This window comes from Notamacropus eugenii, chromosome 3 (assembly GCF_028372415.1).
Source record: "Notamacropus eugenii isolate mMacEug1 chromosome 3, mMacEug1.pri_v2, whole genome shotgun sequence".
Classification (NCBI taxonomy): domain Eukaryota; kingdom Metazoa; phylum Chordata; class Mammalia; order Diprotodontia; family Macropodidae; genus Notamacropus; species Notamacropus eugenii.
The window spans coordinates 311,114,846-311,132,307 of NC_092874.1; the positions used below are offsets into that span (position 1 = coordinate 311,114,846).

The following is a 17,462-nucleotide window of genomic DNA, read 5'->3' on the forward strand; positions in this document are numbered from 1 at the left end:
TATAACTCAACTGTTTTATATTAGGACAAAAATTCTATGTATAAAGGGAATGTAGACATAAATGATTTGCTTTGCCTAGGAACTAGAATCCCAATGGGATGACAAATAATTCACTGTTCTGATTATTTTATGATCGCTAACACACTTCAGGGAGGGGCAATAAGAAAGAGAATACTGGTTTCTGTGTTTGTGGTGGTGCTTCTAATTAAGCTTTGCACCCACTGTTTTTTGGTATTTTGGGACTATGAAAGATGAAGATGGAGGAAGGATGGAATATAGAATGGAAAGAAATGGATTAAGGTCAAAGAAAGTAGGTTACTCTCCCACCTCCGTCACTTAACACCTGTGTGACTTGAGTGAAGCTGCTTATCTCTAGTACTTGGCTGCTTCATCTGTAAAATGAGGGGGTTCAAATACAAAACTTCCAGGGTTCTTCCCAGTTCTAAACCTATGACCCTTAAATGCCAATCATCTAAGATGACAGGCGGAGTATAACTGTCATTTCCTTCAGCACCACTAGAGGTTGCTAGACACAGAAAGAGAAACACAGGCAAAAGTAGAAAATGCAAAGCAGACCATTTAAAATGGGGAAGCACTGTTTGCAACCTTTGCAGGCACAACAAAGCAGGGATTTTCTTAACTGTGTTGAAGTCTAATTCTCAAGGACCCCCAGGTCTAGGAGTTTATTTAGAATGGGAATGATCTGGCTCAATGAATATTCAATGAGTACTTTCTATATGCCTAGAACTAACCACCACATACTCCCACTAGACTACAAAAAAAATTTACCAATTCATTGCCCATAGATAAGCTAAGAAAAAAACAAGTCGAACTGAAGCCAACATCAGTTTATATATCCTCCACTGAATGTGTGAATATTATATGTGAATATACATTCACATGTGCAATACATATTCACATGTGTGATGTATTTCAAGTTTGGCTAGCACATACCTCCTTTATTGGATGGTGGTGGGGAATTGTGCTTTCATCTTTTTTTCAAAAATGACCCTGTTCCTGAATACAACACTATAACGAAGACTAGATTTTGGGTTAGGAAGACCTTTGTTCAAATCCTAGCTGCACCACTTACTACTTGTCTAACTATGGACATGACATTTAACCTTTTGGGGCCTTGGTTCCTTCATCTATCAAATTAGGTTAGACCACAGAATCTCCAAGATGCCTTTTTAGATCTAACTCATATCTAGATAGATATAAGCACACTTATCCATGAACACACAGGCCAAGAGCGAAGGGTAGTTTTAACCAAGGTATAGGAATGTAGTCAATCTGTCAAGTTCTTGTGTAAAAAAAACAAACAAACAAACTTTTAGCCACCTTCTCTCCCATTAGTAACTCAACAGATCATAATGCTTACAATGGGTGGAGGTGACTTAATTAACCTAAACTTTACCATTGTTTAGCTGTTGAATTTATCCTTTACCATCTCTGAGTTAACAAACATTTTTCCTACAATTTTTTGCAGCATGTCCTCCTATTTTATACTCAAGTTTGAATATGAAAGTAAGTCTTAAGCATAGCATAGGAATGTGAACTATAAAGAGAAATTAAGTTCAATTCCTACTTTGTATATCTCTTCCCAGCATTTACCACAGTGTCTGGCACATAATAAGTGCTTAATATTACTATGTAGTACATAGTAAGAGCCTGAATATTACTATGCTTATTTTGCCAGGGACTGGATTTAATTGTTAATTCAAATCTGGTTTGCTTACAATAGTACTTAAGTTATCTGATGCAGTATATTCATTTCACTGTTTTTTTAGAGGACAGTTTTTAAAAGTTCACAGGTTCAAGTTATTCTTTGTACTTGCATCCTTGGTGCCAAGCACAATGGTCTTGCGGTCCTTAATATATGCTTTTTGGTTTTTTTTAATGGAGTAAAGGGGTAGAGTATATCTTATCCAGTTTTAAATCTATGATATTATAGTCAAAAGAGTAGAGGGTCCTATTCCTTCCAAATTTACACTTCTGAATTTCCAGAATGTCTTTATCATGCTAGAGAAATCTGTTAACTCTGGAAAGCGTGCTCCAGGATTCACTCCACCCTTCTACCCATGTGGCCTTTCCTGATTGTCTGGCTGGTTCCTCCAAGAATTTCCATTTGAAGAGCACCCAGACCATCCGTAGTTTCATTTCACTTCAATTTGCACTCCTAACTCTCAGAACATTCTCTATGATCCCAATCTATCCCATTCTGTCTCCATTTCATGCATCGTCATCATCCCCCTCCTTGAGAAGAGCATCTTTCTTTCTCTTTGTATATGTATTCAGAGCCTGGCAAATAGTAAGTCCTTAATAAATGCCTGTTACCTAACTGACTATAGAGTAAATCCTTATGTATAACTAAATCACAACCTCAAGCCAAATAGGTTCATCTGTACATATTCTAGAGGGGCATATAATAACATGGAGTATACCCTCACATAAGGCTCTGCAGGTAGGGTGAACAGATCCTGTGCATGCTATCATACTCTACTAATGCAGGGAAATATAAGTTTAAAAAAAAATTGAATTTGCACTCAAGGTTTGCCTCAAATAATGAATATGCATTCATCAAGAGCCAGAAATGCCAGAACCATCGATGAAAGCTCATGTGAGGGAAGATCCTAAGTGTCACCACTGAACTTGCAAAAACCCTTTCCTCTTTAGACTTACTAATATTTTTTCAGATGTCAATGAGACTGAATAGTATTTGAATGTAATCTTCTTACAAAAGCATGGAGTTCATAGTTGTTTCAACAATCAATTCTGTATATGAGAGGCAGTCCAACAGGCTACATATCACAGCAGCAAAGGCCTACTTGATAATTTCATTAAGAAAACAGGGTTTTTTTGGTCTCTTTTTCTCAACTTGAAAAGCTCTTAGTTCTAATTGCTAGATATACTCCTTTCAGTGATGCAGATTACATCCCCCGTAGGGCTAAGGAGATAATATTCTAGTTACTTCAGCCCCAACCAGCTCAGTTCTATCACTTGGTGATAAAGCTTCTAGCATTGGGCCTCTGGGATCTTAGCTTGGTTCATTGTTGGATAACAGAAGTTTTAGGGCTTTTTCCCCCAGTTTGGCAAGATTTTACTATGCTTCTTCCTTACTGTTCTCCATGACTTTCCAGAACTGAAGGAAAAATTTCATACCATGATGAGGCATCAGAGGAGGCCATTAGGGAAGGATTCTGTCCCCATACAGTTTCAAGTGCATAAGCCTCACTCATTATTTCAAACAATATCATCCTTTCCTAGTCTACCAGTTCTGCTGAAAGTTCATGTAAGCTAAAATTCCATTTTGATGCAAATTCTGTGTTGAGATAAAATGCCTTGGTAAGCTAGCTTTCCCATATAGTTTAAATCACAGTCCTTTCATATGGGTTTTCTGTTATTAAAATATTGAATAAAGTAAACATAAGGACATAAATTTAATGCGTTGAGTCTGCAGTTACAGAAATCACAAATAAAAAAGGAAACAAAAAAATTTAAAGGAAGAAACCAATTAATTGAAAAAGTTTTGAAAACAGGTTTGATAATTTTTTTGAAAATGCAGGTGAATTGATAATTCATTACACCAAATTTAATCAAAAAGAGAAAAATCAAATGACCAGAATCAGAAAAAAGGAAAAGAGAAATCACAAAGATAGAGAAAAATAACAAAATCATAGAAAACATTAAAGAAAAAACCCAACCCAAAACCAAACCAAATCTAGGACTACAAAAGAAAAAGGTATTTTTTTAAATGCAAAATGCCCAAGTAGACTAAAGAGAAAATAGAAAACCTCAATAAATCAATTTCAGGAGGAAAAATTTCTATTCTAAGTTGAGAGATGAGTAAATGCTTTCAAAAATTCCAGGAGCCCATATTATATAAAATTCTTCCAAAAACAGATAGATAGTAATCTATCTAATTCATTCTATGAGAGAAATATGGCCTGACAATCCTAAAGCAGAAAAAAAAGGAGACTATAGGCTGAGATTACCTAATCTTAATGTAAACTACTAAGCGAAATGCTGGCAAAAAAATGCATAAGTATAAACAAAATTTCATTATGATAAAGCAAGATTTATACCAGAAATAGGAGATTGGCTCAACGTAAGGAAAACAGCATAACAGATTATAAAGATGAAAAACCCTAAACATAAGCTCCAATCCCCGCAAAAAAGTTCCTGTTGAAATATCCAGTGGAGTGAAGTCAGAGGACTGGGTTCCTTCTGATCCTGGCTTTGCCCCCTATTCATTACCCTTGACACTTGGAAAATCTCTGTAGTCTCTTTGGGCCTGGTTTCTTCACCTGTAAAAACCGGTACTGGACTAGATGATCTTAGAAGATACACAAGAATATGAAAGCATGGGGAGCTTTTTCTTCAACATAAAAATAAAATTAATCAAGAGTTAACACTACAAGTAATGGAGAATCCTAATCAAAATAAGCAGAGGGCAAAGGTGTCTCCTCTCACTAGCACGGTCTGATATGCTTTAAAGATTACACATATACCAACAAGGCAATAAAAAACATTAACACAGTAAACAAATACATCCAACCAATTATACCAGACAGTGGGTGACCTACCAAGAAACTCTACAAGACTCCACAAAAAAACTGTCTGAAACAACATGTGGCATGGGGGAGACTAATATCTGTACTCTTTTAAAAAAATTAGATTAATGAATCATCATAATTAGTGGTTTTAACAAGATAATAGGATCTAATAATCTAAGAAAATCCATCTAAACTCTCTAATGATGGAAATGCAAATTAAAGAAACTCTGCTATTCAGCCTTAAGAACATAAAATTCAATGGTTACCAGAATCCGGAGACAGACAAACACTATTAAACGGTGGGCAACATTGGAAAAAAATTAGGGAAAATAAGAGGTTAAAAAAAAAAAAAACTGTTCATATCCATTGGCTCAATGACCCCTCTATATCCTAAAGTTGTTACAGAAAGGGAAGAAAGATACATTTGCAGAAAAATGTTCACAGAAACTTTATTACAAATAGAAATTTTTTAAAAATGTTTACGACAATAGCCTTCTACCTGGTCTCCCTGCATCCAGACTGTCCTCCATGCAGCTGCCAACGTGATTTTCATACAGCACAACGCTGACAATGTCATTCCCCTATTATCTCTGGATCAAATATAAAGTCCTTTGTTTGGAATTTAACTGTTCCTTCCTACCTTTTTAATATTTCTACTCCTGACTCCCCTCTACACAAATTATGAGTGAGTTACACTGGCCTTCCTCTTCTTCCTCAGTCAATGCTCTCTTCTCCTGGCTCCATCTCTGCCTTTGTGATGGCCATCCCCCATTCCTGAAATGCGTTCTCTCATCTCTAGTTCTCAACCTTCCTTGGTTTCATTCCAGCCTCACCTCAAATTTTCCCATCTTCAGGAAGCTGTTCCCTGTCCTCCGGGTTACTGGTACTTTCTACTTTCCATCCACTCTGTATCCATCTTTTCTGTAACCCCAATCCCCCAATTAAAATGTGAATTGCCTAACAGTAAGGACTGATTTTTTCTTCATGTGTATCCTTGGTAACTAGTACAGTTATCCCTTCCACACAGGGTGGGGGAACACGAGATGGGGAGGGGTGCCCCTGCGATCTGGAAATCAGCATAAAATTTTTGGCCCTCCCTTTGTCTGATTTTTTTTTCTTTTTCTTTTATGGGATATTTATAGTAACTTATTGTAAAACTGTGTTAAGTATTTTTTGGTATTGTCTTCTGGCCTCCTCATGTCATCTGCAGCTTCCACAAAACTTCCACAAAATTCCCATTTAATTTCTTATACCGACCAGTGATACATTGAATACAATGGGTAAAGTCATGATGTAGAAAGGATGATAACTGCACGGTGCTTTTCAAGTAACAGGTATTTAATAAATAAATGCCCAACTGACTGATAAGTGATGCACAGTGCAGAAATAAATGATATAAAAATAGTAATAATAATAATAAATTATCTGAGTATTTATTCCTATTGTTGGTTATTACATTTAGACTAAGAAATAGTAACCAGTGCATTTTTTACAATACACCAGTACAAATGCATTTGTAAAGATTCAATTTCTCCTGCCTTTTCTCACTGAAATGAAATCATCTCCTTAAGGGCAAGAATTGTTTCATTTTTCTTTCCTGGTACCTAACACAATGCTCAGCACACAGTAGGCATTTATGAAATGACTTGGCACATAGTAGGCATTTTAAAAGTGCTTTTTACATCAAACTGAATTTAGTTTTTTGACTGGAAACTCTGGTATATAATGTACACGCACTTAGAAAGTAAGTATAACATTCAAAATCACAGGCTAATAAAGTCTACCTTTTCTGAAAAAGGAAATTACCTGGAAAGACTGAAGGACTAGTGAGCAGAAGTAATTTCATATAAGAAGAACCAGGGACAGAAAGGTCTACCTCCTTCTCTTCTTCTTCCTCATTTCCATTAAATTCTTCAGGGGGATCAATTTCTGGCCTCACCTAGAATAATAAGGGCATCACCATTAGAAAGAATACAACTACAAGCACAGGCCTATGTTAGAGAGACAGAGAGAGACAAGAGACACAGAGAGAGAGAGAGACAGAGAGAGAGTGGGGGGGAGGGGGGGATAGAGAAACAGACAGAAAATAGAAGGATTTATAAATAGCTTTACTTGTTTATTTTTTCCTACCTGACCAAAAATAAAATAAAAGCACACAAAGAGACCAGAGATTTCAAAGGCAAGGAAGGGGAATCAGGCAAATTGTCTTGCCCAAGCTGATCAGTTATTTGACTAAATCAATCAACCCATTCAGTCAAAATAGATTACAACAAGTAATCTTAGACACAGAACCAAGTGATTAAGCAAGAAAATGTTACAATAATAGCAAAAGAAAACAGCACATAGTATTCATGTTCCAATCAAAAAGTTAACAAATGCAAACACCAGAACATTCAATTTATTGAGCAGCTTTCTGACTTGTAACTAGAAATCTGCTTTATGCAGACACTTTATTTTAACTTGCAGGTTTCTACCATTTTCCTTTATGCCACCATTTTAGACAATTCTGTGTGAAAGAAAGAATGGGGAGAGACTGAAATGCTTCACTTCACTTTGCTAAGCTCAGTATTTTGTAGCTCTAGTGAACAGGCATCAAGAAAATCTTTAATTGTATAGCTCTATCTCATTAAAGCTAATTTGCATGAATTTGTGGTTACTTTCAGATCAGTTACGCTGGGTTCTATCCATTTTTTTAAAAGAATGAATTCTATGGTAGCTTCCACAAGGTACAACTGTTAAAAAAATAATTAGTAATACTCTCAATGACTAACCAGTCTAATGCCCACATGGAGCCAATTAAACATTAGTGAAGGAAATCAAAACATACAAAAGTGGTGACCATAACCATAAAGTGCTGGAGCCCAGCCATTAAAATAAGGCTGTCTCCTCATGTTATTTTTAGATATAATTAACAATTCCTGCACACTGACTTCTTCATGGGTCCCTAAAGCACTGTTCTGTTTTGGAACTGCTCTGAGTCAGGATTCTTGTCAGGGGGAAAATAGAGGGGAAATGCTTCTCTTAAGTATAATAAGCTCCATTCTAAAGAAGCCATTCACCCAGAACCAGTGTTTGCTTTCTTTGGTTTAAAGGAGCACAAACGTACGAGCATTTTCCTAGACAAGATTTAGTTCCACTCAAAACCAAAGATCAAATTCTAACACGGAAGAGTCAGCCACAACCAAAGAGGCAAGTTCTGGTGACTCTCTAAAAGGTTACTCTAATATTTGCCTATTTCATTGTGCCTCAGATTCCTGAGACAACACATGGCTTTCATAAGCCAGATCTCCAGGTGCTGCTGCAGCCCACACACAGAGCCTATTACCACATTTCAAGGCTTAGCAAGCCTGAGAAGCCACAGGGAATCTTCCTCAGATCCTGAAAAGCCAAACTTCAGTGATTGAGAAGTTCTCGGGACCAAGAACCAGTTCTACATCTTTCATGACAGAGGAAGTAACTAGGTGCTAAATTACAGGGCTGTCAACCTCACATTCTAGTTCTGAGCAGGACCAGCACCAAACCAGGCTAAAATGTCATCTGAAAATGTTTAATAAAGTAAATAAAAATGCAATCCAATAGACACAATATTAATTTGTGTTTTTCTAAATCAAGATGTTGCCAGGATCTGGTTTTTGTTTTCTTTTGCCACCACTGCTACAATGCATGGAAAGCTAAACTTGGAATCAGAAAGACCTTTCAAATCCTGCCTTAGACACTAGTTGTGCCACCTGGGGGTAAACCTCTGCCTTCACTTCCTTATCTTATAAAGAGGTATGATAATAGCACCACAGGTTACTTGAGAGAATATAAAAATGAAGGATAAAAGTATCTTGCATTATAAAGCATTATACAATGGCTAGCTGCTGTTTTTATTATTAGGATGACACTTCAGAACTAGAAGAACTACCCAGGTGAAGTTCAAACTCCTTATTTTACATGCGAGGTTAACTAAGGCTGCGAAGTCCAATGACTTGCCCAGGGTCACACAGGTAACGTCTGAGGCAGTATTTGAACCTAGGTCACCTTCCTGACGAAAGCTCCAGTGCTCTAACTCAGAAGGGTTCCAGGACACCCTTCATGTATACTCAGATTCATCAGCTGCCTAAAAGGGACATGAGTCCTATAGCCCAAAGAGCTTCAAACAGGTTTAAGCACTGGTGTGACCCATGCCAAATATCCTGATGTCTTTGATCGAGATTCTTCTCCTTCACCTAGCCTCCTACTTAACTCTGTCCCTGGGTGGTAAGTAGGACCTGCCATTAAACCTTTTCTGGAGTCACTATGAGTCTATTGACAGAAAGACTTAGAAAAGGATGTCTCAGTGCCCATTTGTTATTCTAATTATTCTAGGTGGTGCAAGGGATAGAACACTGGGCCTGGAATCAGGAAATTCATCTTCCTGAATTCAAATCCGGCCTCGGACACTGTCTAGCTGTGTGACAGCCCTGGGCAAGTCCCTGAACTCTGTCTCAGTTTCCTCATCTGTAAAAGGAGTTGGAGAAGGAAATAGCAAACCACTCCAGTAACTTTGCCAAGAAAACAAAACCCGTCATGGAGTCACAATGAGTTGAACACAACTGAAACAAATGAACAACAACAATAAATTCAAATTTTGCCTAAGTTCATATTTCCGCTAGTTTATGCATACACAACTTACTTCTATTTTCATATCAATGTTGCTAAACTGAATAATTATAAATCTGCAAATTTCATACAGATGGTGCATGTTTTTTAGAAGAAAACACTTTCAAGGCATTTCACATGAATCTCATTTAAGTCCTCCACTAGCAGATGATCTGGGTTTGAATGTGACCCTACATTCTCCAAGGCTATGCCAGTAAAGCACAGAATCTGGCCAGGACCTATTTTCAGCAGCAAAGCTTTGAGAATAACCCATGTTATCTCACAAGATCCTCCCAACAAGCCCCAGAAAGTCAGACATTATTATCCCCATTTGAGAGATGAATAGAATGAGCTAAAGAGAAGTTACGTGACTTGCCCAGGGTCACACAGTTAGGAAGTGTCTGAGGTCAGATTTGAAATTGAAAATTCCTGACTCTAGGTCCCAAGTTCTATCCCACACCTCACTGCCAGAGAGACTAAGTCCCTCATTCAAGCACTAGATCAGCTAAGTTTAGAGAGAGTCATCACTAGAAGGTTGACCCAGCAATAAACATTTGTATTATAGTAGGAATATCAGCACTGGTGAAATCAAGGATATTATGAAGACTATTTCAATACTGGTGGAGAACTTCCACAAATAAAAGTTATAATTCCACTAAGACCTTTGAACATGATCTTTATGAGCTGCTCCTAAAAATATTTAGCACATGATGGCCGGGTTCTCAAAACAAAGTTAGACTGGAGCTTGGATTACAACTAGACCAGTCTGGGAAAACTACTCAGCTAGTGCTCCACTGAAGCAGTGAGGGATGCAGTGGATAAAACACTGGGCCTGGAGTCCAGAAGACCTGAATTCAAATTCTGCCTCAAGCACTTACCAGCTATGTGACCCTGGGGAGGTCATTTAACCTCAATTTGCCTCAGTTTCCTCAGTTTTAAAACACGGATAACAACAGTATTTATCTCATAAAGGCTGTCGGCAGGATCAAATGAGATAACTTGTTTGAAGCACTTAGCACAATGCTTGGCACTTAGTAAGTGTTATATAAATGCATATTCTCTTCCCTTCCCATGGACATAGCTGTAGACAATTCAAACTATATCCATAACAGGATATGATACTGTAGAACTTCTGAGGAGATACATTATATTTATTTATAATGATGGCATTTCTTTATTCATTTCTATTATCCAAAGGGAAAGAGTTAACTCCTTCCCATGTGATGATTTGTTAATCCTGGCTCACTAATGGTGGGCTACGGTTTGAATTACTTTCACTTCTATGCCTGAAAACGATATTTCTTTTCTCCATCTCGTTGCCCCATGCTCCTCATATGCTGTTCTCCTCCCTTTGGGGGTTCTATACTGTACTTTGTACTGTACTTTGGACAAACAAAATGAATCTGACCATAAGAGGAAGGAGGACATTTATATGGAGGCTGCCAATAATAGGTACAAAATTACAGCAATTATATTCCATTAGCTACTGAAATACATAGAAGGGAAAAATATATACATTAAAAAACTAAATAATTAATGTGCCACTAGGCTTTTTTGTAAAAATTAAAGCAGAGATAGAGATGGAAAATGCAATTATATAAATGAATTAAAACTTGACTTCTGCTTAAACACTTGAAGTCTTGTTGGGAAAAATGCACAACTAAAATTTCTAAGATACAAAATTATCTTCCATGTTTCTTTTTATGAGTTCTGTGCAAATGAATTTATCCATATATAAATGCCAGTATTAGATATAGAGAATTCTCAGTTATCTTTGATATTCAGAAAGAAAATAAAAGAACTTTTAATAAAAGCAAAGGTATTCATTTAAATAAAGACTACATATTTGTAACAACCTGGATGCAAAGTCACATTCTTTAAAATAACACTCATTTCCTGGCCTGACCTATGAAATTTGCACAAAATAATGCATCTTAAGATCCTTATAATGAAAGGAATCTAACTGAAAGACCCAAATCAGAGGGGAAAGTGAATGTATCACCTAAATGTTTATCCTTCACTAATGCATTTACCAAGAAATCAATCCTCTAGTTCTACTGGTGCTACAACAGACTGGGAATGACAACAAAGAGCAAAAATAAAACTGAGCTCAAAATAACAGCCACAGCAACGTGAACCAAAAGGGAATTACTTGTGTTCATCTCCCAATATTAGAATCCATGGGTAATCTAAGAAGTGCCCAAATGCTCATGCCAGGATTCAATCTGGAAATTTAAAATGACTTGCTATGTCTGAGTCAATATGAAACCTCTGCACTCTGCTCTCTAATAATCTATCACAGATAAAAAAGGTGACAACAAAACAAATGTGGTTTTTAAATTTCTGCGCATCTGAAAGTAGCAGCTTTATTCCGTTTCTGCTCTCCACGTAGGCCTTTATCACTGGCACTATTTCAATCTGAGCTTCCTCATCTTTGAAGTACTGCTCTTACTCCACCCTCCCCCCTTCCTCCTTTCATACCAACTAACTCCTTGTTCTCTGTTCTGCAAAAATGGGTAAGTACATAGACCAGTTCTACTGAAAGCACAAACACCCTAGGGTTTCACTAATATGGTTTAATATGGGTCTACACACATTAAAGCTGCTTCAGGTAGCTAAAGGGAGCAAGTGTATGTTGGTGAAGGCATAGTCTCATAGACTTCTGCCCAACAGAGGGAGATCATTCAAAACATTTATTTTGGTTCTATTTCAGAAGGTGAGGAGAGGAGAAGGAAGTACTTTCACAAGAGAGAGATATGCAAGTAATCTCAGACTTTGGGGAATATGCCAATTGCCCTCAAGGAGAAAAGAAAACTTTGGCAAGGTCCTCCATTGTTTATTTACCACAGGGGCCACCAGAAGGCAGCTTCTGACACTGCAATTCTGAAAACAAAAATAAAAACTGTTATTGACGAGTTATGTGACCTTGGCTAAGTGAATTGCCTGGACCTCAGTTTACTCTTCTTGTAAAAGGTTGGCTTTTGGACTTGATCAGATGCTTTACTTTGTGGCTGGTATATATGAAGCTCACTGCTTGCAGACTAAGCCTAGTGGGAATTGTGTTATTTAAAGATATACTAATGTACAGAAAAGCTGTTCTCTAAGAAGTGTCATTCAATCATGTTTAAACTAAAGAGCTAATGAGTAGAATTTATTGAACACACGGGCATAATATATAAAACTCCTTGCACGTCCTGCTCTTGAACCAGTTAACTGTGAAATCACATGTATCAGTTCAATTCAACAAACAGTGAACAGAATTAAATAAATTAAATTCCATGATAATGAAAAGGAAAGCCATGCACATGAGTATGAGTGGAAAGTTAACTCAGTAAAATTTGTTTTATGGTTCATTTCTGATCCATAATTCTGTAAGACTCATCAAGATAGTGTCTAATCCACGCCTGACACACTTCCCTTAAACCTTCCCTCCCAAACACACACATGCATGTGTGCATAGAACTTAGATACTGTAGATACTCATCTAGTCTATGGGGGTCTTAACCTTTTTTTGTGTCACAGACCTACGTCTCTGTCAGGAATCTGGTGAAGGCTATGAATCATTTTTCCAAATTATGTTTTGAAAGGCATAAAATAAAATGCACAGTGTTACAAAGGAAATCAGTTACACTGAAACATAATTACTCAAGTTTTTTTTTTTAAATGAACAGATTAAGCCCTGCCTCCACCCATTAAGAACTTCCAAACCTATCCTTTTACAAGAGGAGTAAACTGAGATCAAGTCACACAGCTAGTCAGCAACAAAGACAGGAACAGGAATTCAGATGTACAGCAACATTCTCCGGATCATATACTTTTAAGAATTTTTCTATGTATGACCTGTTCAAAAGATCACAGATCTGTAAATTCAAAGGAATGCTAGGTCATCTAATCCAATTATTATCACCCCTCCACATACACCCACCTTTTTTTCCCCTTACAAATGAGAAAACTAAAGATCAAGTCATACAGGAATGAATGATGAATGAACGAATGATAAAAACCATGTGTTAAATATTTACTAAGTGTGGACCACTGTGATAAACTCAGAAGATACAGATGGAAAGCAAGATAACCTCCTCAAGGGACTTATGTTAATACAGAAGGAGATAACACATATGAGGACAAGGTAATCAAGGAGAGTATTTTAGTTTGGGAAATTTTGGGTATAGTGTGCGAGGTCAAAGGGAAATTGATCAACACACTTTTCCCAGCAGTCCTGGAAGCAGTGAGATAACTATGGTTCACAAAAAGGAAGCAGAAGGCAAGGGTGTGTGCCATTGTGATGGGCACAGTTGATGATACAGTTGAGGCTGACTAGATACAGTGATTTTTCACTCAATTAACTTACAAAACAGAACAGCATGGGCCATACGGAGGAAGTTGCAAAGATGACAGGGTTAAATTCCCCAGAGGAGGATTGGCACTGGATCTGTATTTTCATTATGGGAATTCATATGATGTTATTGGAAGTATGATGGTCCAGGATGTGCTAGTGCAGAGCGTACTGAAGGAGGATGAAAGAGGTGGGATTTAAAAGCAAATCTGAACCTCAGAGTCTAGATTCAGCGTTCTTTGCCTTGTAGTATGCTGCCAGGTTATGTATGTACTCTATTCACTTTTTCACGGATTAAGCCAAAAAATTAATATTCAATTTTAACTTTCACTCCACTTTGCATCTGCTGTCCTGGTCAGTTTCAACTCCACAGAATAAGATGCCATTCTCAAGATAAACTCATGACTTCTAATCTCCCTACCATTATACTAACTCAACCCTTGATTGACTCTGCCTTCCTCGGCTTCATCTCCCCTCTGTTCCTAGGGCTAGAGAGCACAGCACCAAACTCTCCCGATGCCTTCTTTTATAGAGGGCAGATACTGAATTCTCAGTTCCCTCCACTTTGTATCTGCTGCTCTTGAACTTCATGGAATAAGATAACCCTGTGTCAGGGACCCCCTATGGTCTCCTCACTTACCTGCATCCTTCTTATGTTAAATTGTAAGCTCTTGGAGGGCAGGGGCTGTCTTTTTATTAACTGTATCCCCAGCATTCAGCACAATGCCAGGGACATAGTGGGCACTTAATTAACATTTATTGGATTATTTACTGAATTGGATCTTTAATGGATGCCATAATGAAATGGGCCTTTTGTAAGGATCCCTGAGATACATTCCCTCTCTGCCACTTTTTAGCAATTGTTTTGGTTGTCATCTTTCCTCACATCTGTAAAAGGGGGAGGAGAATTATTACCTCGCATCTAGAGCTTTTGTAAATCTAAAGTGTGATGGAAATAATTTTCATTATTATTATTATTATGGATAACAAACCTGGAGTTAAAAATACATCAGGATAATCTTCAAATGGAATACAAATACAAAACAAAAATTCAGCAACAAAGAAGCATAAATGAAAAAGCAGAAATAGCTACCTCTTCAGGGAGATGAAGAATGGTGTGCTCTTCTGAACCAAATGCTGACAAGGATTTGTATGCAGCGGTTGCCACAGTGGAGTTCTGGCAAGGAGGGGAAAAAATGTATAAATCAAGATGGATAGTGTGGAGAATAAAGTATCATTTAAAGGAAATCAACCCACATTCCCCCCTAGGAAGGAACTGAATGAATGATGGATTCTTCCCTAATTTCTTTAATCAGTATTATCACAAATAGTGTTTTTGGCTCTCCAGATCAAAGACGTATCTTTTTGATCTTAGAAGAAGGGTCAGGGAATTTTTAATTATGATGTAACATGTGTCAAAGTGAAAGGACCTAAGGAAGGACAGAAAGAAAGATTCACTAATTTTATACTCCATGAGAGAGACTGATTCACATCCTTTGCTCCAAATTAGAGGCAGCAGCACTTCAAGGGAAAAGAATTAGTTAGGAAAATTAATCAAGCATCCAGAGTCTGAGTCATGGTTTTACCATTAACATCTAAGGAACCCTTTACGTCTCAATTTTCCCACTGGGAAAATAAAAATAATGGTTAGGTCTTTGCTAAATCACAAGATTATAGTAACAAAGAAAATAATGTACATAAAAGTACTTTGAGTTCTTCAAACAAAAAAAGCATCTTTATAGAAACAGAAAATGGTAATATTATTATTCAGTTTTCAGACATGAAAAATTTGCTAAAAACTAAATACACTTTGAAGGCGAAGAGTATGGCACCAGGATGTACATACACATATATGTACAGGGACATATATGTCTGTATATAAAAACATACATATATACATATAGATGGACAGATAGATTATATAATATTGAAAAGTTTAAAAATAATGCAAAATTGCAAAATACAAAAATTGAGGAGAAATTACAAAAGTAAAATTATGTATTTACATTCACATATCTTTCTGCCCACCTCCCAATTCCACCCAAATAAACAATTTGAAAGAATTTTTAAAAATTTTAATATCATTTTCTAACACTTCCCCGTTTTTATTATGCTTTCATTGGTTCTGCTAATATTACCTTGCTTTGAGAGTGACTCCAGAGAAAGCTGAGAACTTGAACTTTAAAATTCTGCAAAATCAGCAAAAAAGGAGATTAAATCTTTGTCAAAACAGATAAAAAGTCAACATATAGATCACCAACTAAAATTGTGTGTGCGTGTGCATGTGTACACACCAACACAGACATATAATTGGGGGTGAATGAATGTTTTGGGACCAGCGATGTATCTTCTTTTTAAAATTTTACTATCTCTTTTATTTTTACATCAGTTTCATAAACCTTTCATCATCCCTTACCTATGCAAATCTAAAGTTGTCTGTTTGCACCTTCACCTGTGGTCCTGGTTCTGCTATTAGCCTGATTTCATTTCCAAATATTTGAAAACAGCTATTATGTTCCTCACCCTCCCAAGAATACGATACTAATATTAGTAATTATTTAGTATTATAATATGTTTAACAAATATCTCATGTTAATGACACAGATGTTAAAAATACAGGACCTAGCACATATCCCCATGATACTCTACTAGAAACCTCTAGCCATGTCAACACTGAATAAGTAGTAGCTACTGTTACAGTCTGCCTATTCATCTAGTTACAAATATATCCAGTAGATTATTGAGTCTAAATCTCTCAGTCTTCTCCAAATGACCTAAGAAACATTATCAAGTTCTTTCCTAAAATTCAAGTAAAGTATGTCTGTAGCATTTACTTATTCTACCAAATAAATGTTTGTATTAGAAAATGGAATACGGGCATCTTGATGTGAGTTATTAATGTAGCTGCAAAATCACAATTTCTTTTCTAATGATCCCTTGTAGAATTTTCCTAGGAATCAAAAGATTGCCAGCCCGTAGTTTATATACTCTGTTCTCTTCACTTTTCTGAAAATTGAGTAATTTTTTCCCTTCTTCAACCTTACGGCATCTCTCCTGTTTTCTATGATCTTTCATTTGTTAATAACAATAGCTTAGCAGTCACATCTGCTGATTCTTTCTGTATCTGAGGAGATACTTCATATAGAGGGGTAGCTAGGGGGTCCAGTAGATAGAGCACCAGTGCAGGAGTCAGGAGGACCTGAGTTCAAATCTACCTCAGACACTTGACACTCACTAGCTGTGTGACCTTGGGCAAGTCACCTAACCCCAACTGCCTCATCCTGGTCATCTCCAGTCATCCTGATGAATATCTGGTTACTGGATTCAGATGGCTCTGGAGGAGAAGTGAGGCTGGTGACCTGCACAGCCCTCCCTCACTCAAAACAAAGTCAAGCGCAAGTCATGTCACCATTTCTCGGATGGCGTGGTCTTCTTTGGCAACGAAGGACGAAGACACACAATCCCCCACGACAAAAACATTTTTAAATGATAAAGTTCAGTGAAACCAAACAAGACAGGACTGAGTCTGAAAGGACAGGCAATTAGACCTATGATTTCACCTGATAGGAAACTCGCAGCGTGGAAATTCCTTTCACTCTTACAGACCTGCCACTTTCCAGTCTCAAAAGAGTTGACCGAGGAACTGAAAAGTTTACTGATTTGCCCAACTTAAACCCAGACCTTCCATTTTCAGTCAATACAAACATATGTAAAGTTACAAAAGTTCAGTTCTTATAATAAATCTCAGTTTGTATTTCTAAAGTACCATTCCGTATGGCTAGAATCTCTTCCCTCCACTCTCTGCCCATTCATATCCTATTCATTGTAATGTCTCTTCATCCAAGAAGTCTTGTATCTGCTCTCATGTCATTCTGCATTCCTTTTATACGCTGATTGTTTTCTATTTGTCTCTAGATGTTTCATTGCGCTTACTAGGTTGTAAACTT

At 37.1% G+C, this 17,462-nt stretch overlaps 1 protein-coding gene across 8 annotated transcripts in view; it reads right to left on the reverse strand.

Annotated features, from left to right (window-relative positions):
• FOCAD (focadhesin) overlaps window positions 1-17,462 on the reverse strand; it is a 341,519-nt gene that overhangs the window by 118,433 nt on the left and 205,624 nt on the right. For all 8 annotated transcript variants that reach the window (XR_011964355.1, XR_011964354.1, XM_072596662.1 and 5 more), the window contains 3 exons: window positions 15,654-15,704; window positions 14,609-14,692; window positions 6,363-6,495 (listed from right to left, as the gene is read on the reverse strand). Coding sequence is in view for 6 of the 8 variants with exons in the window: in XM_072596662.1 (XP_072452763.1) it covers window positions 6,363-6,495; window positions 14,609-14,692; window positions 15,654-15,704 (268 nt within the window). In the remaining 2 variants the exon portion in view is untranslated. The remainder of the gene's footprint in view (window positions 1-6,362; window positions 6,496-14,608; window positions 14,693-15,653; window positions 15,705-17,462) is intronic.